The sequence below is a fragment of the Pseudophryne corroboree genome, chromosome 2 (assembly GCF_028390025.1).
Source record: "Pseudophryne corroboree isolate aPseCor3 chromosome 2, aPseCor3.hap2, whole genome shotgun sequence".
In the NCBI taxonomy this organism is placed as follows: Eukaryota; Metazoa; Chordata; class Amphibia; order Anura; family Myobatrachidae; genus Pseudophryne; species Pseudophryne corroboree.
In genome coordinates, this window is record NC_086445.1 from 171,783,573 (window position 1) to 171,808,055 (window position 24,483).

General features: G+C 48.9%; 1 protein-coding gene and 1 long non-coding RNA gene across 4 annotated transcripts in view; one reads left to right on the top strand and one right to left on the bottom strand.

Annotated features, from left to right (window-relative positions):
* Positions 1 to 1,825: 1,825 nt before the first annotated feature.
* LOC135006402 (cytochrome c oxidase assembly protein COX14) lies at positions 1,826 to 6,550 on the bottom strand. 3 transcript variants are annotated; one of them, XM_063952022.1, is made up of 2 exons: positions 6,404 to 6,550; positions 1,826 to 3,570 (listed from the first exon to the last, which is right to left on the bottom strand). In XM_063952022.1, exon 2 carries the CDS (start codon positions 3,561 to 3,563, stop codon positions 3,402 to 3,404), a length of 162 nt encoding a protein of 53 aa, XP_063808092.1. In that variant the 5' UTR covers positions 3,564 to 3,570; positions 6,404 to 6,550; the 3' UTR covers positions 1,826 to 3,401. The 3 variants fall into 3 exon arrangements, with proteins under 3 accessions (XP_063808092.1, XP_063808091.1, XP_063808090.1); XM_063952021.1 differs by having other exon boundaries at positions 6,343 to 6,550; XM_063952020.1 differs by having other exon boundaries at positions 6,349 to 6,543.
* LOC135006438 (uncharacterized) overlaps positions 6,506 to 24,483 on the top strand; it is a 92,272-nt gene continuing 74,294 nt past the window's right edge. Inside the window, exons 1-2 of the long non-coding RNA XR_010206642.1 lie at positions 6,506 to 6,559; positions 8,637 to 8,718. This is a non-coding gene — a long non-coding RNA (uncharacterized LOC135006438). The remainder of the gene's footprint in view (positions 6,560 to 8,636; positions 8,719 to 24,483) is intronic.

The window sequence follows — 24,483 nt, forward strand, 5'->3', positions numbered from 1 at the left end:
GCGATGAACGATGCGCGGCCCCGCGCTCGTTCATCGCTGGTGCCCCGTTGCCTGTGCATGCAGGCCAATATGGACGATCTTGTCCATATTTACCTGCACTTCTATGGTGACGGGGGAAGTGAAGCAACTTCGGCCGTATCCGGCATCGGGCAGCTCGGTGGCGGATCGCTCAATGTGTAGGGCCCTTTACTGTACCACAACTTGCTGGCTTGGCAGAGGGATTAACAGCATTTTGAATAGCAAGAAGTTGAAACACTAACCAGTGTAAGTAGCATTTCATTGTTGTGATTGGGGTAAATGAATGAAACTTCCCTCTTGCTGAAATTGCTGTGACTCTGCAATCTTTTACTCCAGGGCTGTTTAACATGCAGCCGTCCAGCTATTGTGTAAGTAACATCCCAGTTTGCCCTGCCACAGTTTTGTTATTCGGGAATGCTAAAACTGTAGCAGGGCCTCCTGGGGTGTGTAGTTCCACAACGGGAGGGCCGCATGATGAGCACGCAGCTTTCCTCTCGTGTGTAACCAAAATAACTATTTCCTAGTACATTAATACTACTGTATGATGGCTAAATAACATTATCCTTTGATGTTCCATAATCCCATTGGGAACACAACTTTGTATAGGTATTATTGAACCGTTCATAGAATATGCACAGATGACACACCCTTGATCACACTGCGTGGGCCATGAGTACATCATATACTAGAAGGGGATGCGGTCAAGATCCCGCCGGACGGAATCCCGGCGGTCTAAATACTGACACCGGAATCGCGACCGGCACAATCCCGACATTCTCCCTCCGTCCATGGTGTCCATGACACTCAGAGTGAGAATAAATAAGTGTGCCGAGCGCAGCGAGCCCGCAAGGGGCTGTGTTCCACTCTCCACCCCTGTAGGGATTGTGCTGGTCAGGATTCCGGTGTCGGTATTTCAACCGCAGGGATCCCGTCCAGCGGGATTACGTACTGATCCCACTAGAAGAGGTTATAAGGATAGATCATGTACACCATTTGATCTGTTTATTATTTCAATCAGTGTTCATTATCTGTACTACCAGAGCCAGCTGTACTTTGTTCCCCTAGTGACTGTTACTGGTGTACATATGGCACATGCAATTAAGGATATCGGTAACATACATCTTTATGTACCTGATTTAGATGCCTATGTAGATTTAAGGTAAATATCCCACATAATGGGGGAGATATATCGAAGCATACAAAGAATGGAGAAGTTGCCCATAGCAACCTATCAGCTTATCTCTAGCATTTATCACGTACATTCTATGAAATGATAGCAGTAGCTGATTACTTGCTGTGGGCCACTTCTTCACTCTTTAGAAGCCTTGATACATCTCCCCCAATGCCAGAGGAAAAACAGATTAGAAATGAAAAGGGGGGGGGGGAAGAGCACCCCAAGTTTTACCACCCCACATGTAACAGAGTTTCCTTTCCGCATTGTTATTGGAAGCAAAAAAAAACCCACTGTCCATCTACAGATGGAGCCCTGCTTGTCTATCCCTTTAATAGGAATAACTGAACCAGTGTTGTCGGACTTAATCCCCTGCTGTATTCTCTCTGTATTGTATTGCAGCTGAGAACAATAGCTGAGAGGTTTATGCTAATAAACCTTGGTGCACCTTGACACACCAGAGAAGGCTAGATGAGCGAGGCTACAGTAAAGCTCCATGTAATGGGCTTGTGGGTATAATTCAGCATTAGTCCCTGCTGCTGAAATGGGGAGGATCTGCTCCCTTCCATTCACCCCTATAGTGGAGGACCCCTTTACACGCATTTGTAATCAGTTTACACAAATTGCAGACAGGTCTGTGCTTCCGAAATGTTTAATTTGATTACAATAATTTGCACCAGAACATATGTAATGCCCCCTTTTGTTATACACTCCAAATACTTATCCACCACTGGCATCTCCATACAGAACAGTGGAAACGATGCCAACAGCAAGTGATTTGAAAGATTTTTAATGCAACTTCAAAATGTTCTGTCCCGATACACTCAGTATAAGGGTTCAGTCACTCTCTACATTCCACACTTACAGCTGAGAAACAAAACAATCCACACCGGATAAGAAGCTAGACTCCAACTTGACTATCAACAACGCTGACTGCCTGCAGAGTCTGCTTTTATTTCTCATACTTCAATGCGGACCTGTACATATTGCAGATCTTCTCCAGTACTGCTAACGCCCCAAACATATACACGAGTGAAAGACTCATTCCTAATCCTAACTTCAGGTCACCTGGCCTTAGTAGCCCGTAGCTCCACATAATGGCGCTAACTTGCTGCAATATGAATATAAAGGCCAAACTATGCATGTTAACATCTAATTATCTTTATGAACAAATGTTACCAGATTTTAATTATGTCATATGTATTTATTTTTAAATAATATAAATGCATGTTCTACAGGCTGCCTTAAGTACTGGCATACTGTGCTCAGCGTGTTCCCAGTCACCCAATAGCACGTTATCTTTTAAAATGCTGCATTGGAAGAGTTCCGAATATTTCTCTTGACATTACCATATGTGACATTTGTTCCACTGGGAAATGGCTCTGGAACTTGTTAGTCTATTAAAGATGAGGATACAGGCCAGCCAGCAAGCTCATTTCCAAACCTAGTTATCAGTATTATAGGCCCAAGAAGACTCCCAAACATCAAATGTTCAGTTGTCAATGTATTCTGTAATTGTGCCATGATGGTTGCAAATATTGGGTCAGGGCCCCAAGTAGCCAGAGCTAGACCGATCATACTGTAATCATCCAGCAGCCTTTAGCCATCATGTTCAGATGTGCAGATGACTGGCCTGTCGCTCGTACATCAGGGCAGCAGTGACTAGGATGTAGTTTTGATGCAGCAGCAGCAATATGCAGAGAACGGAGGACTGCACTAAAGCCCTGAAATGCTGATTAGTATCCGCAGTTAAGAGGATACCTGCACCGTGGTAAGTTATCACTTGCTTGTCCCCAAGACGGTGTACCTAATCTAAAAACTGACTGGTTCTTGACCAATGGCATCAAATATATCATCACCTCCTCACAGACAGGTTCTAAGAACAGACATTGTCAGGGGGAATACAAGTAACTGTATTCCGTAAATGCCCATAATGAGATGGCACTTTAATTCATGCGAATCCTACAGTGTGCCCATTGACTCAGTGACTTAACACCTGATTCCATGGCCGCTGAAAGAGGAACCTTTGAGTAGGACAGTGGTTACTGAAATTTATTTGTAGGGGAGGAAAAAGTTCACATGAAAAGTTACGTTAGGGCCCAATGATGTGAAAGTTGGGACTTGTAAACTTTGCCTTTCTGCATGAGACAATGTATGGTGGTCACATTGCCAGTTATGTACAATTGCCTCCTTTAGAGGATGGATAAGTCTTTCAGTCTGTTTGGTTCTTTGCCGCCTCTTGCAGTTGCTCCCTACGCTGGAAATACCGATACGCCCGGAGACTACACAGATATCCTCCATAGAGTGTCAGCAGCATCATGGAGCCAGAAAACATCTTGTACCCAATATCTGCAAGACGCTTGGCGGAAGTCATTATTTATCTGAAAGGAAAAGAAAGTTATTGTCAAATCTACAATTAGTTAGAAAACATAAATTTGCCATTGAAAGTAGTCATTTACAGCATGTTAATTCAAAATATAGTATGAATCCATAATAATTTGTTTTTATGATAATTTGATGAACATGTGCAATGGCTCTCCCAAGTTTATCCCCTTTTCCGTGACCTTTCCACGCTCAGAGTGGGCACATAAAGCACACATGACATCTCATTTATAAAGGACGTAAATGCTGCCCACTGAGCTCATTTCATGGTCTGCTCCCAATTCCCAGTCTTTGGAACCACTGACAGAAAAATAATAATAATAATTTAAACGAATGAGATTTAGGGTACCTTAACATTTACTTATGTCAGGCCTGGCCAACCTGTGGCTCTCCAGCTGTTGTGAAACTACACATCCCAGCATTCCCTGCCACAGTTTTAGCATTCCCTAATAGCAAAGTGGTGTCAGAACAAGCTGGGAATTGTAGTTTCACATCAGCTGGGGAGCCACAGGTTGGCCTGACTTATATTATTTTGTAATTATTCACAAAAGGGGTGGTTTTCAGTATACCGGTTGTTGGGATCCCGGCGCACAGTATACCGGCGCCAGAATCCCGACAACCGGCATACCGACACCTTTTTTCTCTCTTGGGAGTCCACAACCCCCCTGGAGGGAGGATAGCGTGGCACGCCACCGTGTCCGCAGCGTGGCGAGCGCAGCGAGGCCGCAAGGGGCTCATTTGCGCTCGCCCCGCTGTCGGCAAGCCGGTGGTCAAGATCCCAGCACCGGTATGCTGGCCGCCAGGGACCCGGCCGCCGGCACCTCATACCACACCCCACAAAAGTGGGACCAGAACATTTATTTTCATGCAAAAGTGGCAATGAAGGTACAGAATGCACAAATAATAACAACTAATAAAATTTAATGTAATCTTTGCACTTGAGTACAAAACTATACACATCATCTGCCCATCTCCAACCTTTAACTGATTCAGCAGCCATCTTGGCTCACAGAACCTGTGCACTAACTGAATTTAAACGATTTACACAAAAGTAAACACGTAACATTACATTACTTTTGGTATCCAGATGATAGATCTACACTGTCTAGGCAGAAAGTCAAAAGGTCGACATGTAAAATGTAGACAGCGCTTAAAGATGACAGGTACAAAAAGGTTAACACGATAATGGTCAATACACATGGTCGACACGTTTTTTTGGGTTTTTCACATATTTTTTAACTTTTGCATGATTTTACCATCCACATGGACTATGATTGGGAATAGTAACCTGTGGTGAGCGCAGTGAAGCACCTTGCCCGAAGCGTGGCAAGCAAATAGAGCCTACGAGTTCTACACTTGCATATCATTCTACATATCATGAAACATAAAAAAATTACACAAAACAAAAATGGATCATTGTGATGGATAAGGAGAAATTAGAGAGGGAAGGTGGAATTACTGGGAAATAAATACATTGGCAATTGGAGTACCAGATATTCCATCATGTTTCATATTAGTAATTATAGAATTTAAGGACATATTTAATAACGAGTGACATTCTTGTTATCACTCATTACTAATCTTAAATGGTGCTCCAACCAATCTGCTCCTGTCATTTTGCAAACACATGACAGTTAAGAGCTGATTGGCTGGAGCACCATTTAAGATTAGTAATAATGAGTGATAACAAGAATATCACCAGTTACTAAATATATGCCCCTTAGTGTCCTAAACAGGTCCAACAGCAGAGTGTGGCCAAAGAGGATAACAAAGTAGTTATGCTCGGTCTGTAATGCTGGTACACGTAATTTAGGGCTCCAAGGAGAACACTATGCAAGTACAGAAATCTGAAAAATTTCTTCAAATGTCTGATTGACTGTACATTTTATACCACATTGTACTTCATTTAGGGTATAGAAATGTCCTTTGTATACTTAGGGGTCGATTCAATTGCCCGTGATACCAGGTATGCCCGTGAGTAAATACATATGCTGCACATGAGTATTTTTTTATGCAGCCCTATGGGGCTGGGTACAAAAACCTGGAGTGGCATTGCCGGAGTTCCCAGGCCATTGTAATGGCAGATCACTGACATGGCCCTCAGCTGAATCAGCTTTTTACTGTACATTATTAGGAAAACACATACATTACTGCCACACCCATAAATAACACTGGGGCAGAGGTATTAACTTGGAGAAGGCATTAGGAAGTGATAAACCAGTGATAAGTGGAAGGTTATAACGCACCAGCCAACCAGCTCCTGTCAATTTGCATATTGGAGCTGATTGGCTGGTGCGTTTATCACCTTGCACTTATCACTGGTTTATCACTTCCTTATGCCGTCTCCAGGTTAATACATTTGCCCCACTGTGCTGTGGCACACTAATAAAGATGCCCAGAAGCAGCAGGAGTGGCAATATCAGGTTATGCAATATGGAGCACAAGGAGAGGCAACACAGTCATTCCTCTTGTATAACAGCATTGGCCCCTAGGTGCCAAGAATCCCCCAACACAGTGACTGCCGTACTGAGGAGTGGGGCCCCCAGCATCCCAGCTACAGTAATGCTGCCTTACTGCCTGCAGCCCTGGCAACCCTCACACCCCAGGAGGGTAACCTGTGGCTCCACGACCTCCTGCAAATACAAGTGCCCGGTAACAAGCCCCCACCCCCGGTATAACAGTGTGCTGAGACTTGTAGTTCCACAACACTGACAGGTGGTGCCTGATCTCCCAAATTACCCATCTCCAACCACTAAACGACTGCGCCTCACACTCACTCCGATGGTCTCCTCTGTAATCTCCCATACACAAGCACAGTGCCAGGACACACACCGACTTTGCCAGTGACTTTCAGCAGGCGCTCTCAATCTCGCGTCATTTCCTTCAATATCACCATAGAGATTACAAAGAGGCATTCTATCCTTTCTTCGTTCTCTATGATGCCAGGAGGAGTCCGTGTTTCGGATCGCGTGGTGCCTGGGATTGGAAGTGAGTGACGTAGTTGCACCAATCACCGTGCGGGCGTGTCAGCGCTTTGGTTCTCAGGTGCAGTCAGTGTAAGGAGAGAGTATAGAAAATGAATGCCTTATAGTGTGTTGAGCAGTACATAGGAGATACTGGTGATATCAGTGTATGATTATAAACTGTGCTAGGAGAGATTGAAACATTAAGATATCTTTAGGAAGCAGTGATACTAATCACCATTGTTCGTTGTTTTTGGCGGAAAACTGGGTTATTGCTGTTTCCTGCAATTTATAAAAAGAGTTACCGCTGAGAAATCATTGATCATAACTCCTTTAGCACTCGCTAAATGGGTTGTCATCCTTTTGTGGGAATGTGTCCTGTTTTACAGGACACATTCCAGCTGCAGCAGCCAGGGCGCCTGTGTCCCCTGCGGGACAATGTCTCTGACAGCGCTGGGACAGCTTGTCTGTCCCCAGCGCCTGTCAGTGTGTGGCGGCGGCGGGTGTCCGGTGCAGGGATTACCCTTTTCCCTGCACCGAACCAGAGGCTGCGGGGGCATTTGAATGTTGGCGCCCTCCGGGAGCCAGTCGCGGCTCCCGGAGCGGCAGCCAATCGGAGAGGGGCGCGGCGAGCCAATCGGCGCTCGCCGCGTCATAGGCCCCGCCTCTGACGTCAGACGCCGGGCGGGAGCCTGAAGATAGGTCCGCGCGCAGGAGCGCGAGGAGGAGGGACGCTGGGCGGGAACAGCGGAGAGAGGAGGCCGCGGCGAAGATCCCGGCGGCGCGAGGAAGAAGAGGATGCCGCGGTGGGAGGTCCTGAGGCAGCGGAAGAGGCGAAGAGACGACCGGCTGCGGGAAGATGTCCAGCGGCGGCTGGACGCGTCGAGGCGACGGCGGCGCCGCTGGCCAGGACGGGCCAGCGGCCGAAGATTGAAGAAGATAGCGCCGGAGAAGTCACCAGGGGTGGAAAGTAAGAGAGCTGACGAAGCTCCCCCCTGGTGCCTCTCCCAGCGGGTCAGGTAGGCCCTTCTCAGGTGCCCCTGTACCCGCCCCTCCCTAGACCACCGGGTGTTCGGGCATTAGGCCTGTGGGCACAGTCCGGCCCTCCCGGCCTGTGGGCACGTAGTCGGGCCCTCCCGGCCCGTGGGCACATTGTCGGGCTCGTGGCCCTGTTAGCCGGGCACTAGGCCCGCGGCCACGCCTAGTCGCTCGTGGCGCAAGATAGGCGGGCATTAGGCCCGAGGGACAAACACAGGCAATAGGCCTGGGGAACATTAGAGGGCATTAGGCCCTAGTGTATTTTGGGCAGTAGGTACATATAAGGTGACCCTGGGCACAAGGCCCAGGTCACCCAACGGGTGACAAGTTTAGGCGGGCGCTAGGCCCGTGGGTGAAGTCAGGCCACCGGCCTGTGCGCAGTCAGGGGGCGCTAGGCCCAGTGAAGAAGTGTTCCCCCAAGGTGAATAAAGGTGGCACTGGGCACTAGGTCCAGGCCACCCTGAGGTGATTAGGTAGACAGGCTCGCTTGGCCTGAGGCCCACATAAGGGAAGGTACAGGAGGTGGGTAGGCTGTGCGGCGTCCACCCCACAGAGTGCAGGTAGGGATCTAAAGGAATCGCACCGTTTGATGTACTCTGATGTGTATTGTTACCGTGCAGGGCATAGTGTTGTTTAGAGTTCGTGCATAGTTTGTGTTGCACCACCCACACTTGAGCCAGTTTGAGGGCTTTGTTTATGTAGTTAGTGTAGCGGATGCACACTAGGTTAGAGTGAGGCCCTGCACGGCTGTTTCTCTCTTTGCCTCCTTACAGGGACCTGTAAGTGGAGAAGATCGGATTACAAGACGTAGGACGGTGAGTAACATCTGTCTGTGTGTTCCTTCTGTGTGTCCCTATCTGTCTCCCTTCCTTCAGGGCGAACGGTGAGCCTTGCACGCCGGTGCAAGGTAGAATTTCCACCTGGTGCGAGAGTGCCAATAGGTGAAATTCGGGCTTTGAGGCGGACGCCTGGGATGACCCTCACCTAGCCCGAAAGCACTAGGGTCGGAGGGCGTTTCGGTCTACAGTTAGGAGGACGGCACTCAGCAATCTCCTTCCTCCTAGGTCGTCGTGTCCGGATCCGACGGAAGATTTGCCAGGTCCGTTGAAGGTTCCGGTACCTGAAGGTGAGAGAGAGCGGCGCCTGGTGAGTACCGAAGCTACACCTGCACGGCAGCAGGCACCACCACACGCGCAGCCGCACCTCTTACACTTTCAGTATTGAATACCCTCCAGCTGTAACTTTTTGGCAGGTACAGTACTTTTTTTATGGTCTGTACGTGCCAAAAAGGGCTTTATACCGATTTTTGACTCTCCAAATTTCCATTGAAAGTATAGGAAAGGGGACGTGACTACGCTCCCCTTTACCCGTGGCCACGCCCCTTTCCTAATTTGAACTAGTTTTAATGTGAAAAATGTAAGAGGGTATGGTATTCATCAAACAGCACCTACAGGTAATTACAATTGACTACAGCTACCATCATATTCTGCTGCATTAGATCTATACATGCAAAGCTAATTCTGCTGGGTAATTACAATTGACTACAGCTACCATCATATTCTGCTGCATTAGATCTATACATGCAAAGCTAATTCTGCTGGGTAATTACAATTGTAAAATTATTGCATAGTATGTGATTTTGAAGTACTTTTTTAAGTTTTGAATGATATAGACCCAGTTTAATCTTTGTGGAATGCCTGGTTGTTGTTTTTAAGGTAATTTATTGCCTTGCATTTGAGGGGGTGGGGTGTGGTTACAGATTTCAATTATTGGTTTCACTTGTAATAGTCTTCTACTTAAGTCCACTGGTGTAGGCTGTGCATTTAGTATCGAAGCGTGCATTTTATCAAAGCGTGATAAAATTGACACATAACAGCAGCGTTCAATCAGCGTACAATCGAAGTGAAAAAGAAGGAACACAGAAGCACAACAATCAAACAAAACCAAAAAAAAACTGAACTAATAACAAATGTGAGTCACTTACTCCTCAGATCACTTACCTCCTGATTGTTGCATCTGATTAAATAGCACGGAAATACCTTACTTGGACATTTCAAAAACCGTCCATTTCACCTACAAATGCTTGTATCTGCATTGTAATTTTTTTTTTTTTTTTTTTTTAAATTGTTTATTTTAATTTTCAGGTTATAAATGTCACAACGGCTCCCCACCACACGTGGGGTGAGCTGCTACTTGTTACAATATACTATCCAAGGCAGAAATGTAATCTTAATACAAAGAACAAGCGGTTCCCAACATGTGGAGAGATAATCAAAATAAGAGCCATTAACCAAACATTTGTTAGAACGATAAACAGCGGTGATTTATGTCACGGAGTGAGTGAGGGCTATTCAGACGGGTGAGAACCGGGGATTAGATTCATAACTATAGCAACATAAAGGATATTACTAAAGAGAGAGAGAGCGTGAAGAGAAAGAAGGGGAGACGGGCAAAGACGGGGAGGGAATAGAGTGGGGGGGGAGAAGGGACATGGGTGGAGGCACCGCCAGTGCGCCCCCGTGTACCGCTGAGCTAGTACAGGGCGTTAGAACCAAAAGGGAAGGTGCTACTTGAGGAACACGAAGAGGATATATTAAAGATAAACCTATATCCACTTGTCGGGTGAGGAGGTTACTGACATCATAGTAGGAGAGCCGTCGGGCCCTCGGGGAATCGTAGTCCCCCTGCGGGAGTCTGAGAATCAAACCATAATTCCCAACTCAGGAGAAACTGGAAGGACCTGTTATGAAGGTATGCTGTGATTTTTTCCATGCTTGCGAGGTACCATACTTTGTTGATGACTTGTTTGATAGGGGGGGCCTCCCTCTGTTTCCATTGGCGGGCAATTGAGCACCTGGCCGCATTTAGGATCTGCGTCAGTAGTTTACTGGAGTTTGGAGGTGCGTTGGCAATGGGGAGACCTAGTAGGAAGGACCAAGGATCTTTTTTAACCTGGGTCTGGAGTACTGTGCTCAACAGGCGTGCAACTGCGTCCCAATATAGTATAATTTTAGGGCACGTCCACCAAATGTGGAGGAAAGAGCCGTGGCCGCCGCATCCTCTCCAGCACATGGGTGATGAGGAGGGAAACATTTTGTGGAGTCTAGAGGGGACAAAATACCACCTGTATAGGATTTTGTATGCGTTCTCCTTTACTAGGGTTGAGATAGAGGACTTCGCGGCTGCAGCGAAGATGTCCGACCAAACATAGTCATCTGGCACCGGACCGAGGTCCCGTTCCCACTGGAGTATGAAAGCCGGGGTCGTCGTCTGGTCCCCTGTCTGGAGAAGGGAATACAGTAGGGAAATGATTCCGCGTGCGAGCGGTTTCTGATAGCAGTAGGACTCCAGAGTGGTGAGAGGTTGGAACGGGGACGAGCTCGTTAAAGATGTGACAAAATGTCTAATCTGGAAATAGGTGAAAGGGTTCGCCTCCGGGAAGTCAAATTTCGTCATGATATCCGGTAAAGGCGCACATGAACCCTCGGTGAGCACGTCCATGACAAAGCGGATATTCCGTTCCAACCATGGACGCGAGCGGGTCAGAGATTGTCCCGGAGTGAATGAAGGGTTGTCCCATAAGGGAGTGAGTGCCGAGGGAGATGATAACAGGTGAAAATGACGCGCGCAATAGTCCCAGATCTGGCAAGTGAAATCCAACACAGGGTGCATTAGTAGATGAGGAGATCTAGTTCTAGGAGGGGATATAAGTAGGGACGACAACGATGGAATGCGGCTAAGCGCTGTCTCCAATTGGAGCCAGCGTACAGACTGCGGAGGAGCAAACCAGGTCACCGCCTGGCTGAGATGGGTGGCCAAGTAGTAGAGACGGATATCCGGAAAACCTCTACCTCCATCCTGCACCGGTTTGCGCAGAGTAGAGAAGCCTATCCTAGGGACCTTACCTCTCCACACAAAGCGGAGCAACCAGGAGTGGACCTGAGCCAATACATAGTCCGGGACTTTTACTGGCAGCGTCTGGAACAAATAAAGTAGGCGGGGGACAATGTTCATTTTCAGAGCTATGATACGACCCAGCCAGGAGATAATCAGTGATTTCCATTTCTGGAGGTCGGCTTTAAGGTTTCTAAGCAATGGCGTGAAGTTTTCTTTATATAAGTCTCCGTATTGGCGCGTAATAAAGATCCCTAAGTAACGAATCTTAGAAGCGCACCAGGAGAATCTGAAGTCGTTCTGCATGTGGGACAGTCGAGGAGGGGGGATGTGGAAGGGAAGAGCTTCCGTTTTGGACCAGTTGACTTTGTAACCCGAAACATGGCCATAATCAGATAGGAGGTCAAAAAGATTCGGCAGAGAGGTGTGCGGTGAGGAAAGCGATAGGAGGACATCATCTGCGAACAGAGAGATCTTGTAGTCAAAGCCCCCCACCTCCAACCCACCAATGTCGGGCGAGGCTCGTATGCGAGCTGCTAATGGCTCAATTACTAAGGCAAAAATCAGAGGTGAGAGTGGGCATCCCTGTCTAGTACCGTTGGATATGTCCAGAGGGTCCGACTGTACCCCATTTACAGATACTCTGGCGGAAGGATTCGAGTACAAGGCCTGGATCCCCGTGAGGAATTCTCCCTGGAAGCCAAAGTGAGCAAGAGTTTCAAACAAAAAGGGACAACCTATCCTGTCAAACGCTTTCTCCGCGTCTAGAGAAAGCAGAAGAGCAGGAGTGCGTGTAAGGTTGATGTGGTGAGCAAGACTAACAACACGCCTCGTGTTGTCTCGGGCTTGGCGGCCGGGGATAAATCCCACCTGGTCATTATGGATCAGGTGGGGTAATACGCTATTCAGTCGGAGGGCTAGAATTTTTGCGTATATCTTAACATCCGAGTTTAGTAGCGAAATGGGTCTATAGTTAGCGCAATTGGATGCGTCTTTACCGTCTTTAGGAATAACTATTATCTTAGCCTCCAGGGCCGATTTGGAGAAAGAAGCTCCCTGTAAGATAGCGTTGAAGAGGGATGAAAGATGGGGCATAAGCTGGGGGAGAAAAGCCTTGTAATAGGCGGCGGTAAAGCCGTCTGGGCCAGGCGCCTTGGTGAGTTTTAGGGCTTTGACCACGGCGGCAATTTCTTCGTCGGAGATCTTTGAGTTTAGTTCTGCAGCGACCGATGGGCTCAGGCAGGGAAGGTGGCAATGGGATAGGAAGGTACGGATGGCCCCAACAAAGTCCGGGTTCGATTGAGTGGACCTATGGGCATTGTACAACTTTTCGTAAAAGCGCGAAAAAGTTTCAGTTATACGTTTGGGATCAGCTGTTTTCTTGCCAGGGGAATACTGGATAGATAAAACGTTGTTTCTTGCAAGTTTAGCCCGAAGCCTAGTGGCTAGTAGGCGATCAGCTTTATCCCCTTTTTCATAAAAGGACTGATTGAGCCATTTCAGGCTGGATTCTACTTTTGCCGTCAGGAGCATGGTCAGCTCCCCCCTGGCCGTGGACAAGGATGAGAGATCTGCTTCGGAGCCAGTTGTTTTGTGTTTCCGTGAGAGGGAGGCGACTAAGTCCGAGAGCTCCCGGATGCGTTTGGATCTGGTCTTCTTATTATAGGTGGAGGCGCTGATCAAGCAACCACGGATTACTGCCTTATGGGCGTCCCATAATAACATAGGCGAGACAGACGGGGATGTGTTTGTCTCAAAGTAGTGGGAGAGTTCCGCAGCTATGTGAGTTTTCGTTTGGGGATTGAGAAGGAGTCTGTCATTCATCCTCCACACAGGGTGGCGATCGGGAGGGCGTGGACCCGAGACGTCCACAGTAACCGGACCGTGGTCTGACCACGTGCTAGGGTGGATGGAGGTGTCAAGGATACATTGAGCAGGTTCCGAGCTTAGAAATATCATGTCCAGTCTTGTGTAAACGTCATATATGGGGGAGTAGTATGTGTAATCCTTAGCATTCGTCTCTTTCACTCTCCACGAATCGAAGAGAAGGTGTCGTGATAGCAGGAGATTTAAAGCAGCTGCATTGCGCGAGTGTGAGGCACGCAGAGATCTGGGTAGAGGTTTAGATCTGTCCAGGGCACTATCCAGAGTCACATTAAAGTCTCCTCCTAAAACCACGTTTCCGCGTCTGTGCAGGGCTAATAGACTATTTAGGGAGTGGAAGAAAGGGGCCTGGAGCTGGTTTGGAGCGTATATATTCAGGAATGTGTAGGGGGATCCGTTTAATAACCCTACTAGCATCAGGTATCTCTACCTTCAGGGTCCTTCCATGTTTCAGAGGGGGTGAAATCTAGGTGGCTAGCAAATAGTATAGAAACCCCCTTTTTCTTGCGTATGGGGTCGCAAGCATGGAAAGTGTGTGGGAAGGATTTTGATCTAAGTTCTGGATGTAACTTACCCGAGAAGTGGGTCTCCTGTAAAAATACGATGTCACCTCTGAGTTGCTTAAGGGTCTGGAATAAGAGAGAACGTTTACGTGGGCTATTCAGACCTTTCGTGTTCAGAGTGACTATTCTAAGTACCATGGTATGAAAGCGGAGCTCTATTCATGTGGGAGCGCACCAGCGGGACCCCAGGAGTGAGAGGGGAAGGGACAGGGAAGGAGACCAGAGAAAGAAGAGGAGAGAGAGTAGGAGAACAGAGGTAGAACAGGCTGATATAAGTATCAGTATCTAGTAGACAGAAAAAATCCATTCTCACTAGTCGGACCCAAGGAAGAAATAGACCTGCAGGTCCAGTTCGTCCGACGTCGACCTCGGAGGTCGAATGGGGGGTGAATGAACCCAGCCGATCGGAGAGGAGGCCGGGTCCCGTGTGTGATCAGAATCAATTTAAGTGTATATATTGCAAATAGTAGGCAAAAGGAGCTAACAGGGAAAGGAGGGGGGGGGGGGGAGGGAGAAAGGCAGACATAAAGGAACCAAGGGTAGACCTGGTATGGCGATCATAGGGTCGCAATAGTAACACTAGGACTAATATAAAGAAAGGAAAAAAAAAAAGGAGAAACAAAAAGAGGCCGCGGACCATTCGCGTCACCCGGGGCAGGAGCCCCCGCGGCCAACCGCGAGGAGCCCCTGTCCCAGGGGCCCGGGAAGGCCCGCCCACCTAACATGCAACAGGGCAATAAACAGTAAACATTAGTTATATAGAGGGCCCTGCACCCCACGGGAACCCCCGCAGAGCGCAGCTAGAGCCCCTTAGGTTCGCTAAGAGTCCGTGTGGGCGTCCAATCCCTACGAGGCCATCAACCTATGTCGGCTCATGTATCCGGAGAGGCGCTTGGTGCCGGTCCAACTGTGTTCCAATCTGGAGAAGGGGCCGTGAGGGGAGGGGAGGTGTTGACTGGGAGAGGTCGCTGAGAGGTGGCCGGGGGGCCGGAGATGTTCAGTTGACGGAGCAGTTGTAGGGCCTCATCAGGAGATCTGGCAGAGAGAAATTTGCCGTCTGCCCTGACCTGGAGGGCAAAGGGAAAGCCCCATCTATATCTGATGTTGTTGTCTCTCAGGGCTTTGGTTATGTCCTTTAGTTCCCGTCTTCTATTCAGCGTAATCGGTGACAGGTCCTGGAAGATCGAAAGATCGGAGCCCTCGAAAGAGGTGATCGGAGACCTCCGGGCTTTGGCAAAAACTTGGTCTTTGACAGCAAAGTAGTGAAAACGTAGAATCACATCTCTCGGTGTTTTAGCATCTTGAGATCTAGGGCGCAGAGCTCTGTGAGCCCTATCTAGGAGTAGCATGTCATCCGGGACGGAGGGGGCAAGTGTGCGGAAGAGGCGGAGCAGGTAATCCATGAGTTGGGTTTGTTCCACCGTCTCGGGCACGTTACAGATTCGAAGATTGTTCCGACGGCCCCTGTTGTCCAAATCTTCTTGTTTTTCGGCCAACAGCATTACATCGGTGCGCATTTGAGTTATCTCCTGTTCTGATTCTTGTTGGAAGGCTATGAGCTCCTCTTGTTTTCTTTCGATGGCATCAACTCTGGAGCCCAGGCCGTCCACATCAGTTTTCAAACCCGATATAGCCTCTTGCACCTCCGCGCGAATTGATTTTTTAATGTTGCGCATTTCGGACAGGAGAAGGGCGACGTCTGCTTTTGTGGCGGGTGTAGAGGAAGAGTCATCGTCTGAGTCCCGGTCTGAGGTGGGAGGAGGTGAGGAGGTTTTCCGAGTGGAGGATGGGGTAGAATTCTTGAAGTAGCCCACCAGGTTATGGGTATTCGTCTTTTTCCCCCCTTTAGGCATCGTGGTGGTGAGAGGTGGTGGAGATTGGTAGTCAACACCTGGGTAGGTATGGGGGAGCTCCTATAGCATTAGAATCACACACGGGATCGGGTGCATTTCACGAAGAGATCACATGGTAGGCGGTTCACAGAGGGATGGCCCGGAGAGCCCGGTCGAGTGCGCTGAAGTGGGAAGGTACACCTTTAAACCCCCAACCAGTTTAGGATCTTCTGAGGCTACCGATAGGGTCACCTAATAGATCGCAGCCGTTGGGTGTGTGGGCGTAAGAGGAGGCGCCTTGAGGGTGCCCCGGGTGGCACCGGTGTTCACAGGCCCACGGTTATTTACCAGAACCCTGTTTGCATGTACTTGGGGGGAGCTGCGTCACTTACAACGGTGGATAATTAGGGGGGGGAGAGCATGTGCTGGGTAGTGAATTTCCCCAGCAACTGTACATTGAGGTGCCCCGTCAGCTTGCTGCACAAGGCCGTGCAGCCAGTCGGGGGAATAGTGCCTATGAGGTGTGCTTGGACCAGCTGGCCCAGTTCTGTGGGAGCACAGTTCAAGCGTGGCACATCAAATCTGGGGAGGAGTAGATGAGGGAGTAAGCACTCTCCCAGTCACAGGGCTGTGAGCTCTACCCTTTGCTGTAGTGCAGGGCTATGTTGTACGCGTATGCTCCGGGACCCAGGAGGGGGTTTTAGAGGGCTGGGGATTTCACAGGGGATCTAGAGCCGAGCGGGGCCCACGCCAAGATGGCCGCCGTGCGTCCCGTCGTCCCGTCTAGCGGGTCGGTGATTGATTTATTCCCCAGCCGGGGAGGTAAGCAGGGCCAGCGGGGAGGCCCCCACGGGGGAGCACCACTTCTGCGTCGGCTGTCAGGGGTGAAAGAGGCCGGAGGATTTGGTCGCGGTAATCGCAGGACCCGTCGGGCCGGTGGGATGACTGAGGCCCCGGTCCGAAGTCAGCTGACAGGCCGCCGGAGCTGCTCTCGTATGTGTGACTGCGAGGGACGGGGCAGCCGGGAGAAAGAGTTCTTTGATGAGGCGCTGGGAAGCGCCAGCGTGTGACTCACCCGCCGCTCGTCAGCCGCTCTCAGTTCCGACGACTGTCGTGGAGGTCCCGGTGGGCTCCAGATCGGGGGATGACGCCTCTTTCCTGCCTGCAGTCCTCCCGTGATGTGGTAAGCGCGGTCTCCGTGTCTCGCCGCCAGCAGGTCCGCACAGAGGGTGGGGGGGGGGGGGGGAGGAACCGTACTCCAGCTCCCGGCTTCTGATGGAGGGGAAGGCCACAACCTGCGGGAACCCTTAAAAGGGCTCCCCGGCTCCGCGACCGAAACCCCTCGTCCCAGGTGACAAAGGGAGCAGGTGTCTTTGTCTGTGTGCCTGTGGGGTTCAGTAAAGCTCTGTAATACTGATGTATATGAGTGGGGCTGCAGGAGCTCACATGTATCACCTCTCCTCAGCTCACCAGCCAGGCCACACCCCCCCGTAATTTAGTTTTTTAATCACAGCTGCACCAATGCAATTTAACCTGCAAACACTTTAAAAAAAACTAACATAATTACCATTGCTTCTTAAACCTCTCACAATCCTTTCATTTCTTACACTCCAAATACATTTCTGCAACCACTTTATCTACGCTTTTGACTCTTTTCATACTAAATCTACACCCCTTGAGCCTACACTGCTTTTCTCACCTGCATTTCAGCAAATCTTCTGCTTGGATTCACTTGCAGTCTCCTCTCCTACTTCCACTTTCCCTCAACCTATTTACCTACTTAACACTATGTCAAGGCTTTCCTATACTCCCCACATCACTCAGTGTCTACCTAATAATGTATCTTTATCCTTCCCCCCTAGTCTCCTACACCTCCTCCTCTCTCCCCTCCTCTGTCTCCCCTCCATCCCTCTGTTTCCTACCCCCACCTTTCCTGTTACCCCACTTTCATTCACCTCTGCCCCATGGTCCTGCTACCCCACAACTCAGCCCTGCTCCCTCTCTCCCTTCCCTGTCACCTGCCCACACCCCCATCCACATCACACTGACCTCCCTCCCTGCCCACCTCCTGCAGTTTCCCCTCCTAGCTCAGGCACCCGTACCATCACTACTCTCTCATCATCCCTGCCCTCAAAGTTAATCCCACCTCATCGCTACAGCAACCCTGAAAATCTCATTCACATCTCTCCCACAAACTCATACCCCCTATCCTGTGCACTCTGGAATGCCAGATCTGTTTGTAACAAACTGGTCCCCACTCATGACCTTTTCATTTCCAACTCCCTACACCTACTAGCCATTACTGAAACTTGGATTACACACTCTGACACTACTTCTGCTGCTGCTCTCTCTGCTGGGGACCTCACATTCACACACACACCCCGACCTGGGGGTCGCCATGGGGGTGGTGTTGGGGTCCTTTTACCTTCTAGTTACTCCTACCAACTCATACCACCAGAACCATCCCTTATATTCTCTACATTTGAGGTCCACGCCATATGCCTCTTCCAACCAGTCCATCTTAGAGTAGCTGTCATTTACCGCCCCCCTGGCACTGCTTCCAAATTCATCGACAACTTTGCTTCCTGGCTTCCTCACTTCCTCTCTTCTGACATTCCCACCATTATTCTAGGCGATTTCAACATCCCTATTGACATCCCCACACAATCCCCTGCCTCTAAACTCCTTAACCTCACCTCTTCACTTGGTCTCTCCCAGTGGACCTCCTCACCCTCCCATGTGAATGGGAGCTCACTGGATCTGGTCTTCACTCACCGCTGTGATATTTCTGATTTTTCCAACTCCCCATTTCCCCTCTCTGACCACCACCTGCACTCCTTTAACCTATCTCTCTCGACTTCCCCATCTCTACCTCCTAAGGCTACCATCACTAAGCGTAACATTGAAGCTATTGACACCACATTCCTTTCCTCCCTGTTTGACTCACTTCTCTCTCCTATTCTCTCTCTCTCATGCCCTGAACAAGCCACTTCCACATACAATGCTTCCCTTACTTCTGCTCTTGACTCTGTTGCTCCACCAACCACTATTCACCCTCGCAAATTAACACCTCAACCCTGGCACACCAAATGTACCAGATATCTGCAAAAATGCTCACGTACTGCTGAGCGACACTGGAGGAAATCACGCTCTAAGGCAGACTTCCTCCATTTCAAACTTATGCTTTCATCCTTCAGTGCTGCCCTTTCTCTTGCTAAACAGTCATACTTCAAGAACCTCATCTCCTCCCAGTCTTCCAACCCCCGGCGCCTCTTTGCCACTCTCAACTCACTCCTCTGCCCACCTCCACCTCGTCTCCCTTCCTCACTCTCTGCTCTTGACTTTGCCACTTACTTCACATCCAAAATTGACTCCATACGTCAGGACATCACATCACACCAGACCATCAGTAACCAGCCTTCTCCCATCCCTTACCAACCCTCCCCATCCCTCGCACCAACTCTGTCATCTTTCTCCCATGCATCTGGAGAGGAAGTCATGGCCCTCATTCGTTCCTGTCCCCTCACCACCTCCCCACTTGACCATATCCCCTCCCGCCTCCTCCGCTACCTCTCTTCTTCTGCTTGTTCCCATCTTTCCCACCTTCTCAATCTCTCCCTATCATCAGGCACTGTCCCCTCTGCCTTCAAGCATGCACTCATCTCTCCTATTCTTAAAAAAACCTACCCTTGATCCAAACACTCTCTCCAACTACCGACCCATCTCTCTCCTCCCATTTGCCTCCAAACTCCTTGAGCGTATTGTCTACAACCGCCTTACTTCCTTTCTTTCCTCACACTCACTGCTTGACCCATTCCAATCTGGCTTCCGTCCTCTCCACTCCACTGAAACTGCCCTTACAAAAGTATGCAATGACCTCCATGCTGCTAAATCTAAGGGACACTACTCTCTACTTATTCTACTTGATCTCTCTGCTGCTTTTGACACTGTGGACCATCCTCTCCTACTGCAAATCCTTCACTCCATTGGTCTGCGTGACACTGCCCTCTCTTGGTTGTCGTCCTACCTTTCTAACCGTTCATTCTCTGTCTCCTCTCATGACTCCACCTCCCCCTCACTTCCACTAACTGTAGGGGTACCCCAAGGTTCTGTCCTTGGTCCTCTTCTCTTCTCTCTCTATATGTCCTCACTAGGTAAGCTCATTAGTTCTTTTGGTTTCCAATATCATCTTTATGCTGATGACACTCAAATCTATCTTTCCTCTCCAGACCTCTCCCCTACTCTCCTCACTCGTATCTCCAACTGTCTCTCTGCTATCTCTTCCTGGATGTCCCAGCGCTTTCTTAAACTTAACATGTCTAAGACCGAGCTGATCATCTTCCCTCCCTCCCGCATAACCTCACCTCCTACAATCTCATTATCTATTGATGGCACTACTATCTCCTCTACCCCCCAAGTGCGCTGTCTTGGAGTAATCCTTGACTTCTCCCTCTCCTTCAAACCTCACATTCAGCACCTCTCACAAACCTGCCGTTTTCATCTAAAAAATATTTCCAGGATCAGACCCTTTCTGACCCAGGATGCTACTAAGACTCTTATCCACTCACTGGTCATCTCCAGACTGGACTACTGTAATCTCCTCCTGACTGGCATTCCTGACAAATACCTCTCTCCACTCCAATCTATCCTCAATGCTGCTGCCCGGCTCATTTTCCTCAACAAACGCACTACGTCCACCTCTCCTCTCTTACTGGCTCCCCTTCCCTTTCAGAATCCATTTCAAGCTTCTCACACTTGCTTACAAAGCCCTCACCCACTCCTCTCCCATCTACATCTCTGATCTTATCTCGCTTTACACTCCCACCCGTCCTCTTCGCTCTGCTAATGCTCGCCGACTCTCCTGCCTACGGATTACTTCCTCCCACTCCTACCTCCAAGATTTTTCACGCGCTGCACCACTTCTCTGGAATTCCCTACCTCTCCCCCTCAGACTCTCCACCTCTCTACAAAACTTCAAACGGGCTCTCAAGACCCACTTCTACACCAAACCCAGCCAAATCTCATCCTAAACCTCTGTTCCACGCTCTCTATGTACCCCATCTGTCTCACCCCTGTCTGTCTACCCCTCCCCATTAGAATGTAAGCTCTCACGAGCAGGGCCCTCTTCCCTCATGTGCTTACCCTTTTCTTACTTTAATAATCTTCAACTGCACCAAATCCAGCAGTCTTCTGCCACCTGATACTTATTCCAGTGTCATCTGCTGATGTAGCTATGTTTATTTACCCTGTACTTGTCCTATATTGTCGTCAACTGTAAGTTGCTGTTTTCTTGTTTGATTATTTGTTTATGTACTCTGTAATTGGGCGCTGCGGAACCCTTGTGGCGCCATATAAATAAAGGATAATAATAAATAATAATAGCAGTAAACTAAGTTTAACACTGTTTGCCCCTGTACTGCTCTCATCCATACTTGCCTACCTGACCCTCTCCATGAGGGAGAAAATGATCTGTTCCTGGACTTTCCTGGTAATGTATGATTGCCATCACCTGTTGTGAGCTAGTTAATTGATAAGAAAGGTGTTTCACCACAGGTGATGGAAATCATATATTACCAGGAAAGTCCAGGAACAGAGCATTTTCTCCCTCATGGAGAGGGTCAGGTAGGCAAGTATGCTCTCATCAGCTATTTATTATTATTTATTAACCGTTTCTTATATAGCGCAGCAAATTCCGTTGCGCTTTACAATTGGAAATAACAATGATATAACAAAACTGGGTAATAACAAACAGTCATAGAGGTAGGAAGGCCCTGCTCGAAAGCTTACAATCTATAGGGAAATAGGAATGGATACACAAGGAGGGTGGTATTCATGTGACCGCCGGTCAGCTGACCGACAGTCACATAACCTCCTCCACCAGCCCGACAGCTCACTATCCCGATGGTCGGCATGCCGACCAACAGGGACTATTTCCACTCGTGGGTGTCCACGACACCCATAGAGTGGGAATAGAACCCGTGGCGACCGCAGGTCACCACCGAGCCCGCAGCGTGGCGAGCGCAGCGAGCCCGTAAGGGGCTTGCTGCACTCGCCCCTCCCCGCCGGGATCCCGGCGTCGGTATGCTGCCGGGATCCCGGCGTCAGTAAGCTGACCAGCTGTCTCCTGACCGCCGGTCAGCAGTACTACACCCCACAAGGATAGGTGCTATCTATTGCATAGTTGTCCTCAAGATTGCAAAGGTTCTTGGTGGGCTGTATGATATGGTCACACAGCAATGCTGAGGGTGTAGTATGGTATGCCGGCGGTCGTGCTCCCGGCGCCGGCATACCGACAGCTGGGCGAGCGCAAATGACCCCTTGCGGGCTCGCCACGCTACAGGCACGGTGGCGCGCCATGCTATCTATTCTCCCTCCTGGGGGGTCATGGACCCCCAAGAGGGAGAAAAGATGTCGGTATGGTGGTCACCGAGAGCCCGGCTGCCGGCAACCAGAAGACCACCCCAGTGATGAAACAGGGTCGAGAGAAAGAGAAAGTGAAGAATGAGAAGATGTGAGGATATGTGTGGACTGTGCAGAGTGGATGCAATTTGATAGGAAAGTTTCTGAAAGTTATGTGGGCAGTTTTGAAATGTGATAAGCTAGCCTGAAGAAGTGAGTTTTCAGGGAACGCTTGAAGGTTTGGAGACTAGAGGAGAGTCTTATTGTGTGTGGTAGGGCATTCCACAGAGTGGGTGCAGCCCAAAGAGAGTCCTGCAATCGTGTGTGGGAGCGAGTAATGAGTGTGGATGAGAGACGCAGATCTTGTGAAGAGCGAAGAGGTCGGGATGGGAGATATTTTGACATAAGATATAGAGCGGTACGGTCCCCATTGCTGGCAAAGGGGACCCAGTGCTGCCTTTCCAGCTTCAGCGAAGCCTTGCAGGCATCGGTGGGTCCCCGGCGGGTGAAGGAGTCGTGCACATGCGCAGACTGAACTTCGCACATGCGCATGACTAAGCAGTCCGTCGCTGGTAGCATCAGTCTGCCAGCGGGAGAGCGGAGGACAGTGCTGCGGGAGGAGACCTTGCGAAAGAGGTAAGTATTGAAGAATGACAGCTGCATTTTCGTTTGTATCACGGTGATCCTAAATGAAAAATGGGGCTTGTGGTCTGCCTGATTTTCTAATTTGCCATGTACCCATATCCTGTTATAGGCTGTTATGGGGACTACTGTGTTTTTGTACTTTACCAAGCTGATATAGACTATCCTTATTGCAGTTTGTGAGTAAAAACATAACTCCTCCATAAAATGCGTTGTGCATGCTTACTGGGGCGCCAGAGAGGCAGAGTCTTCTCTTCCACTCTCAGACAGGCCTCAGCTGGGGCTTCCTTCCACTGGCCTGTTACGTTCCAGCGCTTACTGGGCAAACGTGATTTTCGCTTGCACAGAATTATTGTACCAGCATTACGCTTATGTGGAATGGAGAAAAAGGCACGACCGCCAATGGTGAGTACCGGCCCCACACTGAGTAGTGCAAGGAGGGGGGCCTTTGGAAATTTTCCCATGGGGCCCCCATAGTCTAACTACACCCCTGGTTATGGCTGATGGGTATACAGTTGCAAGAAAAAGTATGTGAACCCTTTGGAATGTCCTGGATTTGTGCATAAATTGGTAATAAAATGTATTGTGATCTTCATCTAAGTCACAACAATAGACAAACACAGTCTGCTGAAACTAATACCACACAAACAATTATATGTCCTCATGTTTTTATTGAACACATCATGTAAACATTCACAGTGCAGAGTGGACAAAGTATGTGAACCCTTGGATTTAATAACTGGTTTACCCTCCTTTGGCAGCAATAACCTCAACCAAACGTTTCCTATAGTTGCATATCAGACCTGCACAACGGTCAGGGGGAATTTTGGACCATTCCTCTTTACAAAACTGTTTCAGTTCAGCAATATTCTTGGGTTGTCTGGTGTGAATCACTCTCTTGAGGTCATGCCACAGCATCTCAATCGGGTTGAGGTCAGGACTCTGACTGGGCCACCCCAGAAGGCGTATTTTCTTCTGTTGAAGCCATTCTGTTGTTGATCTACTTCTGTGCTTTGGGTCATTGTCCTGTTGCATCACCCATCTTCTGTTGAGCTTCAATTGGTGGACAGATGGCCTTAAGTTTTCCTGCAAAATGTCTTGATAAACTTGGGAATTTATTTTCCTGTCGATGATAGCAATCTGTCCAGGCCCTGAGACAGCAAAGCAGCCCCAAACCATGATGCCCCTCCACCATACTTCACAGTTGGAATGAGGTTTTGATGTTGGTGTGCTGTGCCTTTTTTTCTCCACACATAGTGTTGTGTGTTCCTTCCAAACAACTCAACTTTGATTTTGTCTGTCCACAGACTGTTTTCCCAGTAGTGTTGTGGAACATTCAGGTTCTCTTTTGCAAACTTCAAACATGCAGCAATGTTTTTTTTGGACAGCAGTGGCTTCCTCTGTGGTATTCTCCCATGAACTCCATTCTTGTTCAGTGTTTTACATATGGTAGATTCGTCAACTGAGATGTTAGCATTTGCTAGAGATTTCTGTAAGTCTTTAGCTGACACTCTAGGATTCTAGCATTTGCTAGAGATTTCTGTAAGTCTTTAGCTGACACTCTAGGATTCTTCTTCACCTCATTTAGCATTCTGCGCTTTGCTCTTGCAGTCATCTTTACAGGACGCCCACTCCTAGGGAGAGTAGCAACAGTGCTGAACTTTCTCCATTTATAGACAATTTGTCTTACCATGGAC

Coding starts and splice junctions, on each gene's coding strand:
- LOC135006402 (XM_063952022.1), bottom strand. CDS start 3,563: ATGACTTCCGCCAAGCGTCTTGCAGATATTGGGTACAAGATGTTTTCT.